The sequence below is a fragment of the Ambystoma mexicanum genome, chromosome 8 (assembly GCF_040938575.1).
Source record: "Ambystoma mexicanum isolate Mex_15411 chromosome 8, UKY_AmexF1_1, whole genome shotgun sequence".
Taxonomy (NCBI): domain Eukaryota; kingdom Metazoa; phylum Chordata; class Amphibia; order Caudata; family Ambystomatidae; genus Ambystoma; species Ambystoma mexicanum.
The window spans coordinates 652712474-652731998 of NC_090929.1; the positions used below are offsets into that span (position 1 = coordinate 652712474).

The window sequence follows — 19525 nt, forward strand, 5'->3', positions numbered from 1 at the left end:
TCGCGTTCATAATGGGGGCATTTTATAGACTAGTAAAAACATGTTTCAACTCTGAAACAAATGTTTTTGTAAAACATAGGTCTTCGCACATAGTAGTGCACATTAACAGATACATTTTATCTTGCCAATATAGGCAGTAATGAAGTAGAGCTAGGTTCCTACAGCACTAGGTGTACTACTGATGATCCAAACATATCCATGGAGCTGCGCGGTAGCAAGCAAGGGGACGGCTCCTATGCGTCTGTTTTCTATTTCTGTTGGCAGTATTGTTACTCCCCATTTTCTTTGTTGGGAGCATCTTCCTTTTTTTGAGGGAGTAGACGTGGCCCATCTGTAGGGCTGCTGGAGGTGGAGGTGAGGGAGAGGCCGACCTTGAATTATTTACTCTACAGCAGTCCACTAGCAGCCTTATAGTCTGCCTGGGCTGTAAGATGGGATCACTACCACTCTGACTTTAGATGTGTTGGACTCCAGTATAAAGTGACAAATACTGCTCTGTTAGGTGGAATCCCCATTACATGAAGGGGTCTACTGTTAGGGTTATCCTGAGGTATGGGTGGGCTTTGTTCTACCAAATGACAACGTTGTACCAAGGTGCACCTGCATGAACCAGTCCTTGACAGTGTCCACCCTTTTGATCTTTTTCTGTATGTGGCTCTAGTGCAGCACATAAAGTGAGTGATATCTTTGGTGGCATGCTCTCTACTTAAGCTGGAGTGCAACGTTTGACCGCAGTCAGTAAAGTAACCTGTGACTAGACCACTTTTTAGGATTCCTGTGCAGGTTTTACTTCGCATTCATTGATCGAATAAGGAAAGGACAGCTCAGATTGGAGAATTGAAAGACTGCAGGATGCCTGCTTTCCTCATATATTGGCTCTGTAATGCTGAGTTTTAAGCAGGATAAACAAAAAAAAAAATCACTTCATTAGGATTGTGCCAAAAAGGAACATCATCCAGGCAAGGATCACCAACTTTGACCTTTGCTGATGAGGAAATTGATCATGCAGACCATCTGCTGAGAATTTGCAGGAAGATATTCTCCTTTCAGAACAGCCCTCATGCATGTAAAGGGATTACCTGCTGGGATGCAAAGCGTCTAAACTAGGGACCTTCTTGCCAGCTGGTGCAATCCCCTATAAGCAAATGGAAAACATTTCTGGGCAGATGCCCCCGTCTATGAAAAAGTGGTCAGCGTGCTACAGAGCAAGAACTGTGACGTAAATGTGAGTCATGTGGCCACGTGTACAGACCTCTACCTGCTGATCTGTGGTGCTATACCCCTGACCTATGCACTCTGCAAATTGGTTTTTAGGGCAGTACACCCAAAAATGCCAGACTGTTCCTTTTCTTGCCAACAATCCTGAGTGCAAACAAACCTCTGCTTCATTGCCAACAATCCTGAGTGCAAACAAACCTCTGCTTCACAGGGAACCATCACCAAGAATAGCTATGTTCACAACTCATGAATCAATGTGGCAGATGGCTCGCTCCCAAGGATGCTGAAGGCTTGGGCATCTGGAGAACACCTCTGGATTCTTCACAGGGGAACCCAGCCATCGATACAGCCTAATTACTTTATCATTCAGACTTAGATGGTTTGCTTATATCCCCCTGCTCCGTCCTTAAGGGATTTCTTGGTAGCAGGTTCACGGTTTTGTACGGCATCGCTACAATGTCCCAACTTAGTTGTTATACAGGTTTTGCTACATGAGGGGTAAACTTTCAAAGTTTTCTTCAAATAGTTGTGGTACAGCTTTATGAATTTGTCACCTTCCTCAGTGAATTGTAGTTTCTGGAATTCCTTGTGGTTCTTTCATTGTGTCAACGGTGTTACTTATTACTTATGCCACACTTGGATGGAATAGTGAATGATAGCGGGCATCACACCTCGACACAATTGCAAGGACAGCAATTCCAACTAATGCACTAACAACTTCAGCCCTCTGCATACACCTCTCAAACTCTAACCAAACACAACCACAAGCCTAAATACAGCAATCCGCACAAACGTCAAAACATTGCAACAACAAAACAAACCACAAATAGATTTGCACAACAGCACACGATGACTACCGACCGTAAAACACCCCAAGCGCAGCCAGCGGACCCACCGGGCTGAGGCTGCCAACAGCACATCACTGCTCTCTTGCACTTTTCCAGCTTATTCCCACTAACTAACCACGCCCCCCCTTTCTCCCTTTTTCAGAGCTGCCAGAGAGCCAGGGTACCACTCCGGTGGGGATAGTGCACGGTACAAATATCCTTTAACATTAAAATTTCATTTTGTTTACTCCTAGTTTTCAGAGAGGAGTTTTTTTTCTCTGTTCGGTACCAGACAGAGGCCAGAGCATTTTCTTGGGGATGTTATGCCTTTCTGCCAGACTAACTAAGCGTGATTTTGATGCTGATATCTCCTCTATACCGACGGCCGGTTACTTAGCGCTCACCAAGAATCCCACATCTAGCAACTTGTCAAGTGTTAGGGATTTTCTTCTTTGCGCCCCTACATAATTCTTCCCAGTTAACAGAGTTGCAATGGGCCTGTATGTTAAATGTTCGAAAGTGACATGGTCTCTGCAAGCAGGATACTACTGAAGTAACATCAGGCTACAAAAGATTGAAGATACCTTGAGCGCCGCTTCTGCCCCGCCTTCGTTGCAGTTGAGTCTGCATAAACCTGGTTTGTAATTGTGTGCGCTGTACTGGAGTCACATGAAGTGGAATGGCAAAAGTCTTTGTACGAGACAAATTGTTCTAAAACAAAGTTAGTGCCCCATAGCAAGCACATTTCTGGCAAGGGTCCAAGGGCTTGGATATGCAAACACATGCTCCCAGTTTCTGAAATATCCTTGTGTTTGTTTTGAGTGATATAAATCCACTGACCTGTAGACAGACAGGCTCAATGTACACTTCAGTGGTCCGTATGCACTTGTGGAAGGTTCTAGTGTGAACTCACGGATAGAGAATTGCCTGTTCCTTTGGCTTTCTAAATGTTTTGGACTTCTTCTCCCATCAGTCCCTGCCAGCATTGTGAATGGAGAGGAATCACAGGACTTGTAGTCCAAAACACCTTGTGAGCTGCAAGTTGCAGAACCCGACTGTAGGTCCTTTAAAACCCATCTACAGAGGTATCCTGGCTACATTCCAACTGTGGCACTGGGCGCTATAGGCCCACAGTCATTAAATGGGCAGAATGTATGTTCTAGGTAACAGACCTGAACTACGGAGAGAAGCCATATTCACTGTGTACCATTTGACAAGCCCTCAATGATCTGTGTCAGAGCTAAATGTAATGTAATTGTCATTTGTATAGCGCTTTTCAATATTGGTATGGTCCCAAAGCGCCGAAGGTTGTACTCCCTTGGGGGACAGAAGTCCAGGTATGGGAAATTCGCCAGAGTTGTAGAATGCATGTGTGAATTTTAACCAAGTCGAGGCAGGTAGGGATGGCCAATCCCTGCTAGTCACGCATGTCGAGCATGCATGCAGATGGCTGCTGAAAGATAACCTGGAGAGTATGCGAGAGCAGGAGAGATATGGTCTGCGGAGCTAGACCACATTATATTGTGGGGGATGGCTGCATTCTAATAGCTGAGGTGTTGTGCACTGTGTCGTGGAGAGGTGCATGCAGTGGATGGGTGCTGAGAGGTAACCTGGAGAGTATGCGAGAGCAGGAGAGACATTGTGTGCGGAGCTAGACCACATTTTATCGTGGGGGATAGCTGCATTCTAATGGCTGAGGTGTTGTGCACTGTTGCATGGAGAGGTGCATGTGCATGCAGTGGATGGGTGCCGAGTGGTAGTCTGAAGAGTATGCGAGAGCACGAGATACATTATGTGCGCAGCTAGACCAGATTTTTATCGTGGGGGATAGCTGCATTCGAATGGCAGAGGCGTGCAGTGTGTCTTAGAATAGTGCATGGTCTTCAACCAGTATCCAAAAGCATGGAGTGCGATACGTGCCATGTGTCCTGGCTGGTTCTCGTTGTGTAGATGTAGCTGGATTTAGGAGGGGGCGAAATCAGAGGGCGTTGACATTCTGGCCCATGGTCATCTAGATGCCCCTGGTATAATATAGAGCATTAACCATGGCACGAGCAGGAAGGCACGATTGATCTACTTTTAGGGCCGTCCTTTGAGGGGTAAGCAGAGGCTCTAAGGAATGATCATATTCACGAGGTGTGTGTGTGTGTGAACTGTCCTCACAACCACTCCACGCATTATGGCTACCTTTTTGTGCTAATTTGGGGTTGATGGATTTGTACCCAAAAACCCCCAAACAGCTTCACACAATCTTGTAGGATAATAAAAACAGAAAATTAATAAAGAAAGTGCAATTACTTGAATCATAGAACATGAAGATTTCCCAGCCTCATTCGCAGATGTCAGTGCAGGCTTGAATCAGGCATCAAACATTTTATGGCGAAGGTGAATATCTCCACTCGAAACACGAGATGAGTAAAATACTCATGGGAAATATTTATTTTTCGACTGCCAATTAAGGAAAGGTTTTTGTAAATGATGGTTCCAGGAGCCAAATGTGTCTCTTTTGAACGTTCCAGACATAAGACCAATGGCCTTGCAAAGCATACCCTCCCGGCACCCGCCATGGCTAGCTAGATGCCAAGACATCAGATCTCCCCTGCTGCATGCCATGTGCAGCAGTCGTTAGTGTTACCATATGTGCCAGCTGCCACGTGAGCGCTTTTTAAAATACTTTTAAAAAGTATTTTGAAATACAGAATGGATCATTTTCCCCGAGGGGATGAAAGCCGAGAAACAAATCAGCGAGGGGAGAACGTGTGCATAAAAAGAGCAATAAGAAGGGAAAAGCGCAACGCCTACCCACAGATTCCCTGTCCATAAAGCACTGACATGTTCTCCAGGTGAGTAATCAACCAGTGCGGTTCATGAGGAATGCTGCCCCTTTCCAGTCTTTGGAGGTTGTGCACTGCAGCGGATTAACATGACCCAACAGCTTCCAATTGTCCTTTGCAGAACATTTAAACAGTCTGATGAAATGACACCCAGAAATACATCCAGGGCTGGCTGAAAGTGACCAGGGTTCCCCTGCCTACAACAGGAATGAAGCTTGGCCTTAGGCGACCGCCAGATGCCAATATGACTCAGGCCATTGCCAGAGCTTCTTAGTGCATTTGGCCTCAGGGTGTGAAGAAAAAAAAAACGTAACTAAAGTTTCCACAAAACCTAGAAAAACTAGGATCAGAACATGCATTTCCCAATTGCTGGGTAGTATCTTGGCGTGTAAGCGTATTGTCACAAATTGTATTAAAATAAAAAAAAAATACCCAGGATCAATAAATAAGGGGTGCAATTGTTAAAGTAAAGTGGGGGTGGGGAGGAGTGTTAAAATCAGGGGGGGGGGGTGTAAAGAGCAGGGGTAGGGGCACCAAGAACGATGTGCGAGACCTAATTTACTGCAGTCTGTCGATAATGCAGTCTGTGAAAATTTAGCAACTGGCCTGTAGTTGGGAAAGTCAATTACATGATTGCATTATTGGAGGCATGGCTGGGGCTTTCACCCCAGCCCCCAGTAGAATCAGCATAAGCCCCGCGCAACCTTGGGGCCCATTTCAACTGAAGAAGTTGAACCCACTACTGAACCGATCTGAAAACTGCCATTCAACCTCGAATTTGTTCAATCGAGTGCTTAGAGACAAGTTTACATCCACCTTGCCGGAGTGGTTACTTTAGCCGAAAGCTTAGGTTTTTAAATTTGATTTCAGAGAGAGAATAGAAGGGCTATTAGACAATGCGCCACATCTAGATAGAATTGTAAATGTCAGCATATGCCGCACTTAGTTGGAATCCTCAACGTAGCCTGCGTCGCATCTAGATCGAGATGTTATTCAACGATTGATTTTCAACTCTCCTGCCAAGCCTAGACCAAGCGTGCAATCATGAATCAATAACCAGCCCACTAACAACTCCACTCCTCTGCATACACCTCTCAAACTCAAACCAAACACAACCACAAGCCTTAAACGCAGCAAACCGCACAAACCTCACTACACTGCAACAACAAAACAAACCGCACATAGACGTGCACAGCAGCACACGACAACTACAAACCGAAAAACACCCCAAGCCTGCCAACGGACCCACCGGGCTGAGGCTGCCAACAGCACATCACTGCACTCTTGCACTTTTCCAGCTCATTCCCACTAACTCACTCCCCCCTCTCCCTTTTTCAGAGCCACCAGAGAGCCAGGGGACCACTCCGGTGGTAATAGCGTGCGGTACAAATATCCTTTAACATTAACATAACATTAACATAAATTAGGCGCACAAGTCTCTGTCAAATTACCAAGTGAATTGCATTTAGCTCCGTGAGCACATTTTAGTATTGATCTTGGACGATGGCGGAGTGATAGTACTCAAAACTGAAATCTACAGCATTGCAAACTTTTCCCACTGCCTGCAAACAGCATGAGAAGCTCTGGCACCTGCTCAAGGGGCACCTCAATGCTTTGCAAGGATTCCATGAAAGTAATTCCTATTTAAAGCAGACCCAATTTGAACATGTGTGGAATTCAATATATGTTTTGTTTAAAGAACAGAATTATAAAAGATCACTTTAATGGCGCCTACTGCTTAACGCCACAAAATGGCTAACATTCTAGAAAAAGGAGGACTTAATTGTTAATTTATGACACACTTAGTACCAGTGTTGTGGTTTCTAAGCACAGGATCGGGATTCGAACCTGTGTGGTGCAGCGTTGTCTTGCTTCCAAGACAAATGCGTTGCCCATGGGCTATCCTTCCTCACCTTTGGGATGGGAAGGATGTTCAAGTGGCCACAGTCATCCAGCACAGAGACAGCCTTTTTACGTAATCAAGGGTTCAGAGGTGTTTGGAAAGGACACATGTCCACAGATTGTCTTCAGGACTGGAGGTGAACTCAGCAATAGGAGCTAACAAATAGGGAAGCAGTAAAAATTAGGCATACTCAAAACATGACAGTTTTGGAAGAGAGGGCTCCTGGGCAGAGTTTTCCTGAGGACCAGATTTTACAGAGATGTGGGCAGAAAAGCCAAATGCAGAAGTCTTCCATGATCGGAGGTCAGAAACCTATATTAAATCCTTTATCAAAGAGGTAACATGTGGAGAAGCTTGAGAACACAGGATGAGGGTCTCCATTTCCATCAATTGACGGACTCTTGAGAGTGTGATCAAAGATGCCAAACACTGCTTTGCAATAGTTAGCAGGCACTCGGCTGCAACGACCATCTGAAGACAAAGCTGTCGGGGAAGGATGCCTTGATAAGAATCCGAAATGAGGTACATCGCTACAAAGAGAATATTGACAGATCGGTCACGACTGAGGCTTACCTTCCTGGACACGCGGAAGATTAGACTGATCGATTGGTAATTCGGTCATCTTCAGCTGTTCCACCAATTCCCACCGATACCAATTTTTGTCAACAGGAGACTTTTCCTTCCTCCCGTCATATCAGCTCATCCTAAAAAAGCAACCAACACCACAAACATGAAGCATGAAACTACTAATGTAAATAATGTAGCACTTAGTTCCTTTACTAATCTTTGCATTACATGATTTATGTTTACATCACTAAAGCTAGGATATAATGACAGTAACATGCACGGCAATGGATCTGTAGCACATTTGACCCTAGACCATTTCCCCTCCACAAATCACAAAAGAAAGTAAAATCCAGGTGGCAAGACCACTCTAAAAGCCGAATTCTCTGGTGAATAAATATTCTTCATTTCTTGCATGTACATTTGAGCCAACAAAGCACCTCATGACCAGTTTACATGGTGTATACTTGGCACATCATTGCTGGTTCCGGATCTATGTGATCACTGCGACCACCATAATTCCGACGGCCGGAAATGCTGACTTTTTATATACACATAAATATGCAGGGGCGATCCCCCAACCCCCTCCTGCATTACCCCCATATTACTATAATATCACATACCCTCTCACCTACATATGCGATGTAAGGGGGTGTTAAAAAAATAAAGTCGGAATTTCGGCAGTCGGAATTATGAGGCCGACATTTTGGTCCATTACCCTGGTTTCCAGCAAACACAATTATCCCATTATGTCCGATTTCCAAATTACATCATGCCTACTTAGCAGGTCATTGCTAGTCAGAATTATGCCCACTGGGCGCACCCTTCACGCGTTAACTTGTTGCTGCTAATTGAGGGAGCCCTAACAGGCACCCTACAGTAAAGTTAGGGTAACACGAGAGTCGGTTCGTCTGCGAGTCGGCTTTGGTTACTTTGTACCTGCAGGACTATGCACACAAAAAAGATGGCATTGCACCTTTTTTTTCATGTTTTTCATGTCTTTGTTCTCTATAATTTGCCATGCATTTGAATGAATATTTTGTCCAGTTTTCATACTGACATACCAATTGAGATTTCTTGTTTTGAATGCTTTATTCAGTTTAAATAAAAACACGTCATTTCTTTGCATTGCGCCATTTCATATTTTGTGAAATTGGTGTTGTATACCTCTAATATTTTTGGAATCAACCTTTGAGACCCTGACCATTATGGACCATTTTATTTAAGCAAATTTAATATAATTTTCAGATGGAATTATTTTCCTATATTTCACCCGGAAAAGTAAGACTTTGCTTTCATACATTTGGCACAACATGGCACATTTCTAGCTTTGTCTCTTAGCACATTTTGCTAGTTTGCAACATGCAAAATTACCACATGTTCGATTTCTATTACGACATTTCCCATGATATGACATGATATTACATGGCCTTTTTTGTCCTATGTTAAGTCAAGAGATGTGGTCTTGATAAGTAATGGTAGAAATCATGTAATGCCCGTCATCTGTCCTGATATGATCTACCGTGAATTGATGTCAAATGGTGATGTATATGTCATGACATGACAAAACATTCCCATCAAGTCCCTAGTTTCATATTCCCAGTATGATCCATATTTGGCATGCCAGTAAGCGTCGAGATTAAGATTGCCAATATGCTTGGCATTCCTAGTGAGCCCCCAGTTTGACATTCCTAGCAAGTTCCCAGTTTGAAATTCCAAGCAAGCTGCCAGTTTAACATTCTCTATAGGTTTGAAATAACTAGTAAGTGTGACATCTCCAGTAAGCTCCCAGTTTGACATGCACAGTTATCCCCTAGCTTGACATTCCCAGCAAGCTCACAATTTGATAATCGCAGTATGCTTCAGAAGAATAATGATAGCTGCTAAAGGGGCTTAGAACCTCTGAGTGAGCGTTCTTAGGGTAGACGCCTGTGTCCGAAGTAGCAGTTGTCCTCATAAAAATGGTTAAAGACCTACTCTGCCCCATTGTTCTCTATGTTAGCACCAACATTGCAATGTTATAGTTAAGCCATACAGAATAAAGGAGGGGACAAGGTGCGATTTGGTAACACAGGCAGTGTGACGTTGCTGAAAAGGCCGAGTTCCACACCATGAACGACTGATAGCCTCTCACTGAGGAAATGGAGTCCACTGATGACTCACAGCCCTTCACTGAATCAGACTTAACAACCTGCCAAAATGCCTTCATAAACCAGGAGTAAATTAACGCCACAGCGGTTAATCTAGGAAGCATGTGGGCGAACAGGTCAGGGCAGTTTCCTTTGTTGCTGTGCGCGCGCCGGTGCATCCGCTGTTCATGAGCTTATTGTCTGCATGTGGGCGGCGTGCTTTGCAAGCCGTACGCGCTAGGGTTTCGCCGGGTGTGGGTGCCCACAAAGTCATGTTAGTGGCTTCCACCGGTTTCCCCAGTGAAAACCCTCATGTTACATGGGCTAAGGCTTAGCTACGATTGCATCAGAACTAGTTGCTCAAAAAGATTACTAAGCAAGCGGCAGGCAAAATGGATGCAGAAGATTTACTAAGTATGTTGCACCCGTGCAAAACCTGGCCAAGTGTGAATCGTATGAAAAGAGGCTATCTTGTGGCAAGAATCCCAAAATAGCCCCAGCAGCAGTCAGCCTGGACCTAAGCTGAGGGCTTAAAAGCTCGCACAGTGAACAGAAGGCTAATGGGAACAGAAGGCCTGTGAGCCCGATTGGATGCCGGGCAGTGCTTATTTTTAACAGTTAGCTGGCATTTTCTAAATTGACCAACTGCTTTAAGAATCTTAAGAGCAAAAAGGAAAACAAAGTGGCTGATGACTGGCTGGGTTCGTAGTGATAATACCGAATCAAAAAATCTCGAAAACAAAAATCTCGAATACAAAAGGCTGAAAAAAAAAAAGTCGAATTTTTTTTTCAATGTCTTTTTTTCCAAAATGGGGGGGTTCCCCCCCAACCCTCCTTTTTTCATTTTTTTTTTATTTTACCCCTTTTTTTTTTACTTACCTGACCCCAAAAACATATATAAATAAATAAATAAAAAATTCGATATTTTTTTTTTCGAGATTTTTGTTTCGGGCTTTTTGTCATTCGAGATTTTGTTTTCGAGATTTTGACTGACCACCGACTGGCTGATCACAGGCGCCCGGGGATCTGTAGGATGCCAGGTTACTTAGCCCAGGCACCAGGTGACATCTTTCTATGTTGCCTGTATTTATAATGTTTAATAGAACTCCAAGCTCATTGACAACTGAAATATTAAAAACATGTTTTAAAACAAAATACATTTAAACAAATACTATATCCAATTATTGAAATCACTATTAAAAAGTCATTTTCTTTGAAATATTGATGCATAAAATCACGTACCCATATCAAGAATTTTGTGAGGATATTACATGTAAAAAAAATAATTAAAAAAAAGCTTGAAAGTCACCTCAGCGTTTTGTGTCTTACAAAGAGCTTTAGAGACCCGGGTTAGCCAGATTAATGGTGCTCTTGGGGGATACAAAAACACGCTATCACCACAGATGGCCTCCCCACCAGTATAACCCACACTGCTGTATGCACCTGGGTAACCTGCTAAGGCAGAAAGAGACTGAGACCCATCCCTGAAAGGCAGGAGAGAACACAGGAGCCAGTCAAATAAAGGGGATCTCTGCAAGATAAGTATCAGTTCACCCTAAAGAGATTATATATATATATCTCTGAACACATTAATGGTTACTAATCATGGCCTTCAGTCATGGACACTGGCCACAGGCTTCACCCATGTGCACTGTACATTTTAAAACACTAACAGGACGCCAACCATAGACTTTGGCCTTCACCAGTGGCTACAGCTTTCAGCTGTTGTTTCCACTGTATATTATATACACCAATCAACCACTAGCCATGGGCTTTAGCACAATACTAGCCAGTGGCCACAATCTTTAGCTGTGCCCACTATATGTTATATTATATAAATGGGCCACTAGCCATGGCCTTTGACCATGAGCACTTTGTACATCTTTTGGCCATGTCGGTGTCCGGACATTTCATCGACAACAATTGGTCGACAGGACATTTGGTCGATGTAATTTCGTCGAAAACCAAAATGGTCGATTTTTTTTTTAATGTGTATATTTATTTTTAAGGTTGTAGTTCCGAGAAAAAAAGGGTTTTTTTTTTAGAAAAAAAGGGGGGTGGGGGGACCCCCCCACCCCCCCCCAAAAAAAAAAAAAAAATAAATACATTTTTAAAAAAAGGTAAAAAACAAAAATAAAAAAAAAATAAAAGAATTCGACCATTTGGTTTTCGACGAAATTGGTTCGACCATTTGTCCAGTCGACCAATTTTTTTCGATGAAATGTCTGGTAACCGGCCATGTCCACTGTATATTTTAAAATACTAACATACCATAAGCGATGGACTTCAGATGTGCCCACTCTGTATTATACAACACTAACCAGCCCCCATCTATTGCTTTCGGCCGTGCCCACTGTATATTATATACACTAACCAGCCACTAGCCATGGTCTTCAACACAATACTAGCCAGTGGCCACGGCCTGTGGCCATGCCAACTGTGTATTCTAACGTATTCATGGGCACTAGCTATGGCCTTTAGCTATGGCCACTGACAACAGCTTTCAACGTTGCCCACTGTACGTCTTAAAACTGTGACACGCCACTAGGCATGGCTTTTAACCATGCACATTTGTATTTTGCAACACTAACTGACCACTAGCTATGGTGTTTGGTGATGGTCAGTGACCACAGCCTTTGTTATGGCCAAGTCCATGGCCTAAATGGTTATTAAGAAAATCAAAGTTCTTAGGAGCTAACTTATTAATCACCTAATGTCTAATTCCATTATTGGTATAATCTGTTAAATACAATGTAATTAGTGTTGTCAATAGTGATGTCATCAGTGATGAAATTTATGATATTATCAGTGTTCTCCTACAACATGTATGTAATTAGTGATGTCGCCAGTGATGTGATCTGTGATGTCATCATTGTGGTTATAGGCTGCACAACAGGGGGCATGAAGTTAAGGTGGCTATAGCTGGTTTTCAGGGGTTTTATTGCGTTAAGTTGGGCACAACCACTATATATTTTAAAACACTTGCAACCCATCACTCAAAGATGTTCATCAATCCCAAACTGATTTTGCCCCTTTTTGATAGTGGTATTGTTACGTATAAAATATTGCAGGCTTTGAGAACTTGCAATGTTTTTAGGCAATGCGCAGTGAGTTAATTATTTGTTGAGGATCACACACTTTGGTTAAGCAGCATGCTAAAATCCCCTTGTTTTATGGCTGGTCTCTTGGTGATTTTTGCAATACATCGCACAACCCCAACTAACCACATTTAAGCAGCATGGAAAAGGGAAGAAATGACCAGCTGCAAGAACAACACATGCCCAGGTACGTTTGCCCCATAGCGAAAATCAAAAGCTGGCACCCATGAATATATGCACAGTAAGTGAACATAGATCTTAAAGTAAAATATATAAGTGTAGTGTAATTAACCTTCCCCTGAGAGGAAAGTGAGCAAGAAAAAAATAGCATTAGCCTTTTAAGAAAGGTAATGAACACTAGACAAATAACATGAGGGAGGAAATGTTCCAGTAACTATGCTGTCAAAGTATAGAAGGTGCTCACCTTTTAAACTCGGCAAACTGTAGTGAACTATTCCCTGGAAAACAACCCCAATACAAAACAAGCGCTTGTGGTCCTGTGGTTAAGTGTCTGCACTGGGAACATGACAACCTGAGAAGAATCCTGGTAGCCAAATACTTGAGCAAGCTTGCCAACCTAAATAAAACCAAAAGGGGTGGGGTCCACCCTCTGAAAAAAGTGACACCATCCACCCACAAATGTCCTTTACTTGTGCCCTGAAAAGCAGCCACACTCGGGGAAATAACTGCACCAATGTCCAGGATTGCAAACTCTCTTGCCACGTTGTGGCCAAATACTCCTGGCTTACATGCCCGCTCATAATTCCCCCTCCTCACTTCCATGTCTGGCTATAAATAATAATCTGCTTTATAAAGATAACTTGAAAAGTAAACATACCACAGTGTCACACAAATATATAAATCCTTATAGAACTATATCAGGCAAAAAGTGTACAATTGTGGCATTATTATCCCCAACTTGACTGAGAGACTACAAATACCAAAATGCAATTCAACAAAAGGCAAACAAATTGTCTCAGTGCAAAACTTTCAAGGACTGCCATTAGCACGGTTTAAAAAAAAAGAATGCGGATGCAGTGTGTTATGCGATATTTAAAAATGGGAAAATGCACAGCATTCGGGACTGTGGATTGTCTCTCATTATTGCTAAGGCGGGTTTGGGTCTGGTTATTGCTTTAAAGCGAGGAAAGATCTGGCCCCCTCAGGCAATGTTGCTCTAAGTGGTCTTGTAACATGGGCTCATTTATTAGGCAACAAGGCTTGAGGGAGCTGGCCCCTTCTTCACTTTGAAGCTAAGCAGGGTCGGCTGCAGTAACTGCATGGACAGGAAAACCACTGCAGCTGTAAAAATTATGTTTTTATTGCATTATGTATAAAAGATTGCAGGCTTTGAGAACACACCATGTTTTAGTCAATGCGCAGTGACATTAAATTTGCTGAGAATCACACACTTTGGTTAAGCAGTGTTCTACAAGCCCCTTGTTTTATGGCTGGTCTGTTGGTGACAGTTAAGATACATCGCACAAACCCAACTAACCGGATTTTGAGCCCGATTCATGGGATTGTTTTGCACAGTTCAAAGTGACTTTGCATTGCAGACAAAAACCCTGATTTATGGACCTGTGCAAAGTGTATTTTTACAGTGCAAAGTCAGTGCAAAGTTATTTTGTACTTAAGAAAGGACTGTGCACTGACTTTGCACTGCAAAAATACACTTTGCACAGTTCCATGAATTAGAGTGTGTGTCGGCAGTGCAAAGTCACTTTTCAGCAGGGCAAAGTCACTTTGAACTGTGCAAAAAAAAATTCCATGATTCAGGCCATTAAGCAGCACGGAAAAGGGAGAAAAATTGCTAGCTACAAGAACAACATATGCCCAGGTACTTTTACCCCCATAGCAAGAATCAAAAGCTGGCACCCGTGAATATACGCACAATAAGTGAACATATATCTTAAGGTGAAATATACAAATGTAGTTCAATAAACCTTTCCCTTAGAAGAAAATGTGCAAGAAAAATAGCATTGGACTTTTTTTTAAAGTAATGAAACCATAAAAAGAACCCGAGAGGAAATGTTCAAATAAATACGCTGGAAAAGTATAAAAGGTGCTCACCTTTTAAACCCAGCAATCCGTCGTGAAATATTCCATAGCAAACAAAATCCCAATACGAAACAAGTGCTTATGAGTAAGCATCTGCACTGGGAGCATGACAACCTGAGTAAAATCCTGGTAGCCAAATACTTGAGCAAGCTTGCAAATCTCCCAGAAAAAAAAAAAAGAAAAAAAAACAAAAAAAACAAAGGGTTGCGTCCGCCCACTGAAAAAAAAAAGTTATGCTGTCCACCACATGTGTCCTTTATTTGTGCCCTGAAAATCATCCACAATCAGGAGTAAAAAACTGCACCAGTGTCCAAGATTGCAGACTCTCTTGCCACATTGTGTGCAAATACTCATGACTTTCTTCCCCATTCATTGTGCCCCTCCTCACTCCCATGTCTGGCTTTCAGCGATACTCTGCGTTATAGAAATAACGCAGAAATTATGCACACCATAGTGTCAATCAAATGTATACATACTAACAGAACTATGTTAGGCACAAAGCGTACAATTGTGGCATTACCCCCCCACCATCTTGACTGGGAGAGTAACAATACCAGAATGCAATTCAGCAAAAGGCAATAAAAAGGTCTGTGAGTGCAAAATGTTCTAGGACTGACAGTAGCACATTTTACAAAATAATAATTTTGGATGCCCATTCGGTCGGCCATCCATGCAGTAACCGGGACTGACCCTGCTTAGCTTCTAGGCGGGACTGGCACTGCTTAGCTTCAAAGCAAGGAAAGGACTGGCCCATTTCTCTAAGTGGCCTTGTAACTTTGGCTAACTTATCAAGCAACATGGCCTGAGGGTGGCTGGCCCCTTCCTCCGTTTCAAGTTAAGCAGGGTCTGTCTTGGTTACTGCATGGATGGGAGACCTGGATGGCTATCATGCCATTGGCCAATTCATTTTCACCCCCGACATCACTATAGCTGTAAACATTTCTTTAAAAATAAACTGTAACCGCGGGTATGGAACACATGCCCTCGGCTATCTGCATTCCTTTATAGCCTTGAATATCTGGGAAAATTGCTACAAAAAATACTTTTCTGCCCCCACCCTGGCCCTCATCTGTGCCAGCTCCCCCCCCACATGGCTGCCTCGCCTCACCCACCCTGCCCTCTCCCTTTCCCTTTCCCCACCCTATAACACACGCTGTTTCTGTGACACAGTTTGCTTTGAAATGTCAGCTATTCAAGGCTTTAGTTGAGGTTACAGAAAGCTGTGTTGCAAACTCAGTCCCTAGACTCCCTCCAACTCCCAATTTTCACTTTGTGCCCTCTAGTCACCCCCACATCTAGCCTGTTGGCATTTGCAACGTTTTTGACCTGCAAATGGCTAGAACATCAAATATCTCTCACATCGAGAGACAAACAAGATGGTAGCCGTTTCCTCTCTAAAAACACCAAGTAGTGGGGAAATCCCTGAGATATAGCCATCTCGTTTTGAGAAGGGGGCACCACCTTCTCCATCAGATATTAAATAACTACTGCATGGAATAACCCCAGACCAAGCACGGATTGCGAGTTAATGCTTCGTGTCCAAGTTGTTTTGGACTTGGTCAAAATCCGTCCAGGTGTTTGGGATGTGCGCTTTGGCAAGAATTGACCTCGTTTGTCTATGGGAAAATGAATGGGAAGTAGGCCGCAACTTTGGGAAAAAAAATGTTTGTCGTCAGATCTTTACGAAACTTTGCAGTTTGGGTGGGGGCTGCAAGTCCCTAATCACTTTTTAAATTTCGGTCAAATCCGTTACTCGAATGAAAAGCTATTAACAATAGAATTTTAAGGGGTTCCTATGGGAGTCCGACTCACCTTAACTATAGGCGATAGTCTTTCATTTTCATCTAATTTTATTTAGGGTTTTAAAATGTGTTATCCAAGGTCTTAAAAGGATACTGCAAAAGTAGAAGCAAAAAGCAGAGGGAGCAGCATATGTTTTGCTGAGTGCATACAGTTGACAGGTTTCTAAAAAAAAAAGGATAGGATTGACTGGATACTCAATTTTATTTTATATTTTATTTATTCAGATTTGTAGAGCGCAGGTCAGCCCGGGGGCATTGTGGCGCTTGTTACAGACATATCTTGGTTGCATATAATACAATATTGACATAAGGTACATTATTTACAGTGGCTAATATGATATTTGTACAAATTGCAGTGCAGTATATTTACATGGATTTGCGAAAGTCACTTATTATTGTGCAAGGAAAGAGGCCTTCAGTTTCCTGCGAAAAATCGGTAGCGAGTTTTCCGCTCTAATGTCCGCAGGAAGAGCGTTCCAGGTCTTGGCGGCAATGTAGGGGAAGCTTAGGCCACCGGCTTTGGCTTTTTTGATGCGTGGGATGCACAGTAAGTTGGTGTATTGCGTCCTTGTGGGACGGTGTATTGCGTCCTTGTGGGACGGGAGGAGGAGGGTTTGGATATGGTCTCTGATAGATAGGACGGGGCGGTGAGAGAGAGGCATTTGTGAGTGAGGGTGAGGATTTTGAGTGTGATCCGCTCTTTGACCGGGAGCCATTGCGCTGAGTGTCTGGCATGGGAGATATGCTCTCTTCTTGGGATGCTAAGAGCAGCCCGGAGAGCATTGTTCTGCGTAACTTGAAGTCTGTTCAGGTTTTTTGCTGATGTGCCCGCTAGAAGGGCATTGCAGTAGTCCAGCTTGGCTCCAATGGTTGCTCTGGGTATGGAGAGGCAGTTGGGTTTGGAGAGGTATGGCTTGGTGGCGTTTATGAGTTTAGTGGTATGCGCAGATGAGGAGGTGATTGCGCTGACTTGTCTGGTCATAGAGAGGAGCCTATGTATACCCCCAGTGTCTTTACCGCTGTGGAGACGGGATGACGGAGTTGTCAATGGAGAAGTTAGTGTACAGTATGTCCAGTTTGTCTAGGGTGCTCTGTTGACCTAATATGATTTCAGTCTTGTCTCCATTGAGGCAGAGGCCATTAACTGCCATCCAGGCCTGGATGATGGAGTAGATTGAATGGAGTGCCTTTGCGTCTTCGTGGTATGAGCCTGAGAGAGGTAGAAGTACTTGTGTGTCGTCCGCGTAGTTCGTGTATGTGATACCGTATGAGTCGAGTTTGTCAAAAAGAGGTTTAGTGAACAAGTTATAAAGTATGGGTGCAGTGCAGGATCCTTGAGGGACCCCGCAGTGGGTTGTCGTGGGAGTGGCATTGGCAATGTCAGAGAAGACTTTCATGGCTCTACCCTTTAGGAAGGAGGTGACCCATAGAGCTTATGCACCCTGCTAGTGACCTATGCTCTATGGCGAATTGCTAAACACTTGATTCCCGGTGCCCTACTGCTTTTGCACCATGCCAGAGACCTATGCCCTTGTGCCTTGATTATCAAAATGCTTTGGTATCTGATTGTCTAAACCGATTCTATATGTCCCTTTGCTTTCGCACCCTGTTAGTGATCTATGCTCTGTGCCTGATTGCTAAAAATTTGTATCTAGGTGTCTCATTGCCTATGCACCCCAGAGACTTAGGTTCTTGTGCCTTGATTGTCTAAATCAAATCTAGATGACCTTGCCTCACACCCTTATAGTGAACCATGCTTTATACCTGTTTGCTAATTGAATTATTGCGCCTTGACTGTCTAAATTGAATCTAGATGACCTTGCCTTCACACCCTGATAGTGAACTATGCCTTATACCTGTTTGTTAACTGAATTTAGGTGACCCCCCTGCCTATGCATCCTGCTAGGGCGTCCCACGCTCTAGTGCCCTGATTGTTAAAAACGATTCTAAATGACCCCTTGCCTTCAAACTGCAGTAAGCGACCATTGCACTCGTGCCGTGACTGTTAAAAAGTGAATCCAAGTGACTCATTGCCCCCACACTGTGTTTGTGACCTTGCCTTTGTGCCTGGACTGCGCGAACTGACCCACGCTACCAGACATTAATACATCGTACTAGTCTACCCTGCCCAACATAAGAATGTATATCCACACTCTTTACACAGTGTTACTGAGATTAACATTGTACATCTTGAATAGCCAACACCTAATCATGCTACCCAACCTTTCTACACCTGAGCCTGCACACAACCCACACCTATTAACTGAAATGAATTCCACACCCTGCCCTGTTCTCGCAAGAAACCGTAGATTACGTGCCAGGCTCGCAAGACTCTATGACCCACTGTCCAATCTAGCCCACAACAAGGTGACCAGGAATCCATCTCTACACCCCCTTCAACTGAATAGCAGACTCCACCGTGAGCCCATCCGAGACCAGAAAAGCACGCACGATGCTATGCCACCACCCCCTAACCTAGCAGATCCAGGGACCAAGGGTGCATTAATAAATGCACGTTCCATGGTAGCCCACGCATCAGACATTGCTGACCTGCTACATAATGAAGACCTGGACTTCTTAGCAGTTACCGAATCCTGGCTTCACCCCACGGCAGGCCCTGCAATTATGCTAGCAGTCCCAGACGACTACACGCTATTAAGACTTGATCGCACCACCTCTAGAGGTGGAGGTCTTGCCATTATAGCCAAAACTAAATTTACTATCACAATCGAATCTCCTATCAATGCTAGCTCCTGTGAATCTCTTACAGCTAAGTTAACCCTCTCTAGCACTCAATCCATTTCCATTCACCTTATCTACCGACCACCGGGCCCTTTAGGATCATTCGAAGAAGACCTCACAGACATCTTATCAAACAACCTCAAAAACTCCTCACAACGCATCCTACTAGGAGACCTTAACCTTGGTTTTAGCGACCCTTCAGACGCCAATGCTAGTATAATTAACAATACCCTAGAGGAACTGGGCTTCACCCAGATGATTACCGAACCTACCCATATCAAAGGGAGAACTCTGGACTGGCTAGCTGTACACAACTGCCCAGTCCTGGTCTCTGCCATACTCCCACA

The 19525-nt window shown here is 43.6% G+C and overlaps 1 protein-coding gene across 9 annotated transcripts in view; it reads right to left on the bottom strand.

Annotated features, from left to right (window-relative positions):
• The window catches only part of LOC138472286 (coiled-coil domain-containing protein 50-like), a 768296-nt gene that overhangs the window by 679435 nt on the left and 69336 nt on the right, over positions 1–19525 (bottom strand). For all 9 annotated transcript variants that reach the window (XM_069610399.1, XM_069610405.1, XM_069610398.1 and 6 more), the window contains exon 2: positions 7356–7486. In XM_069610399.1, the coding sequence (XP_069466500.1) occupies positions 7356–7404 (49 nt within the window). In that variant the 5' untranslated portion in view covers positions 7405–7486. The remainder of the gene's footprint in view (positions 1–7355; positions 7487–19525) is intronic.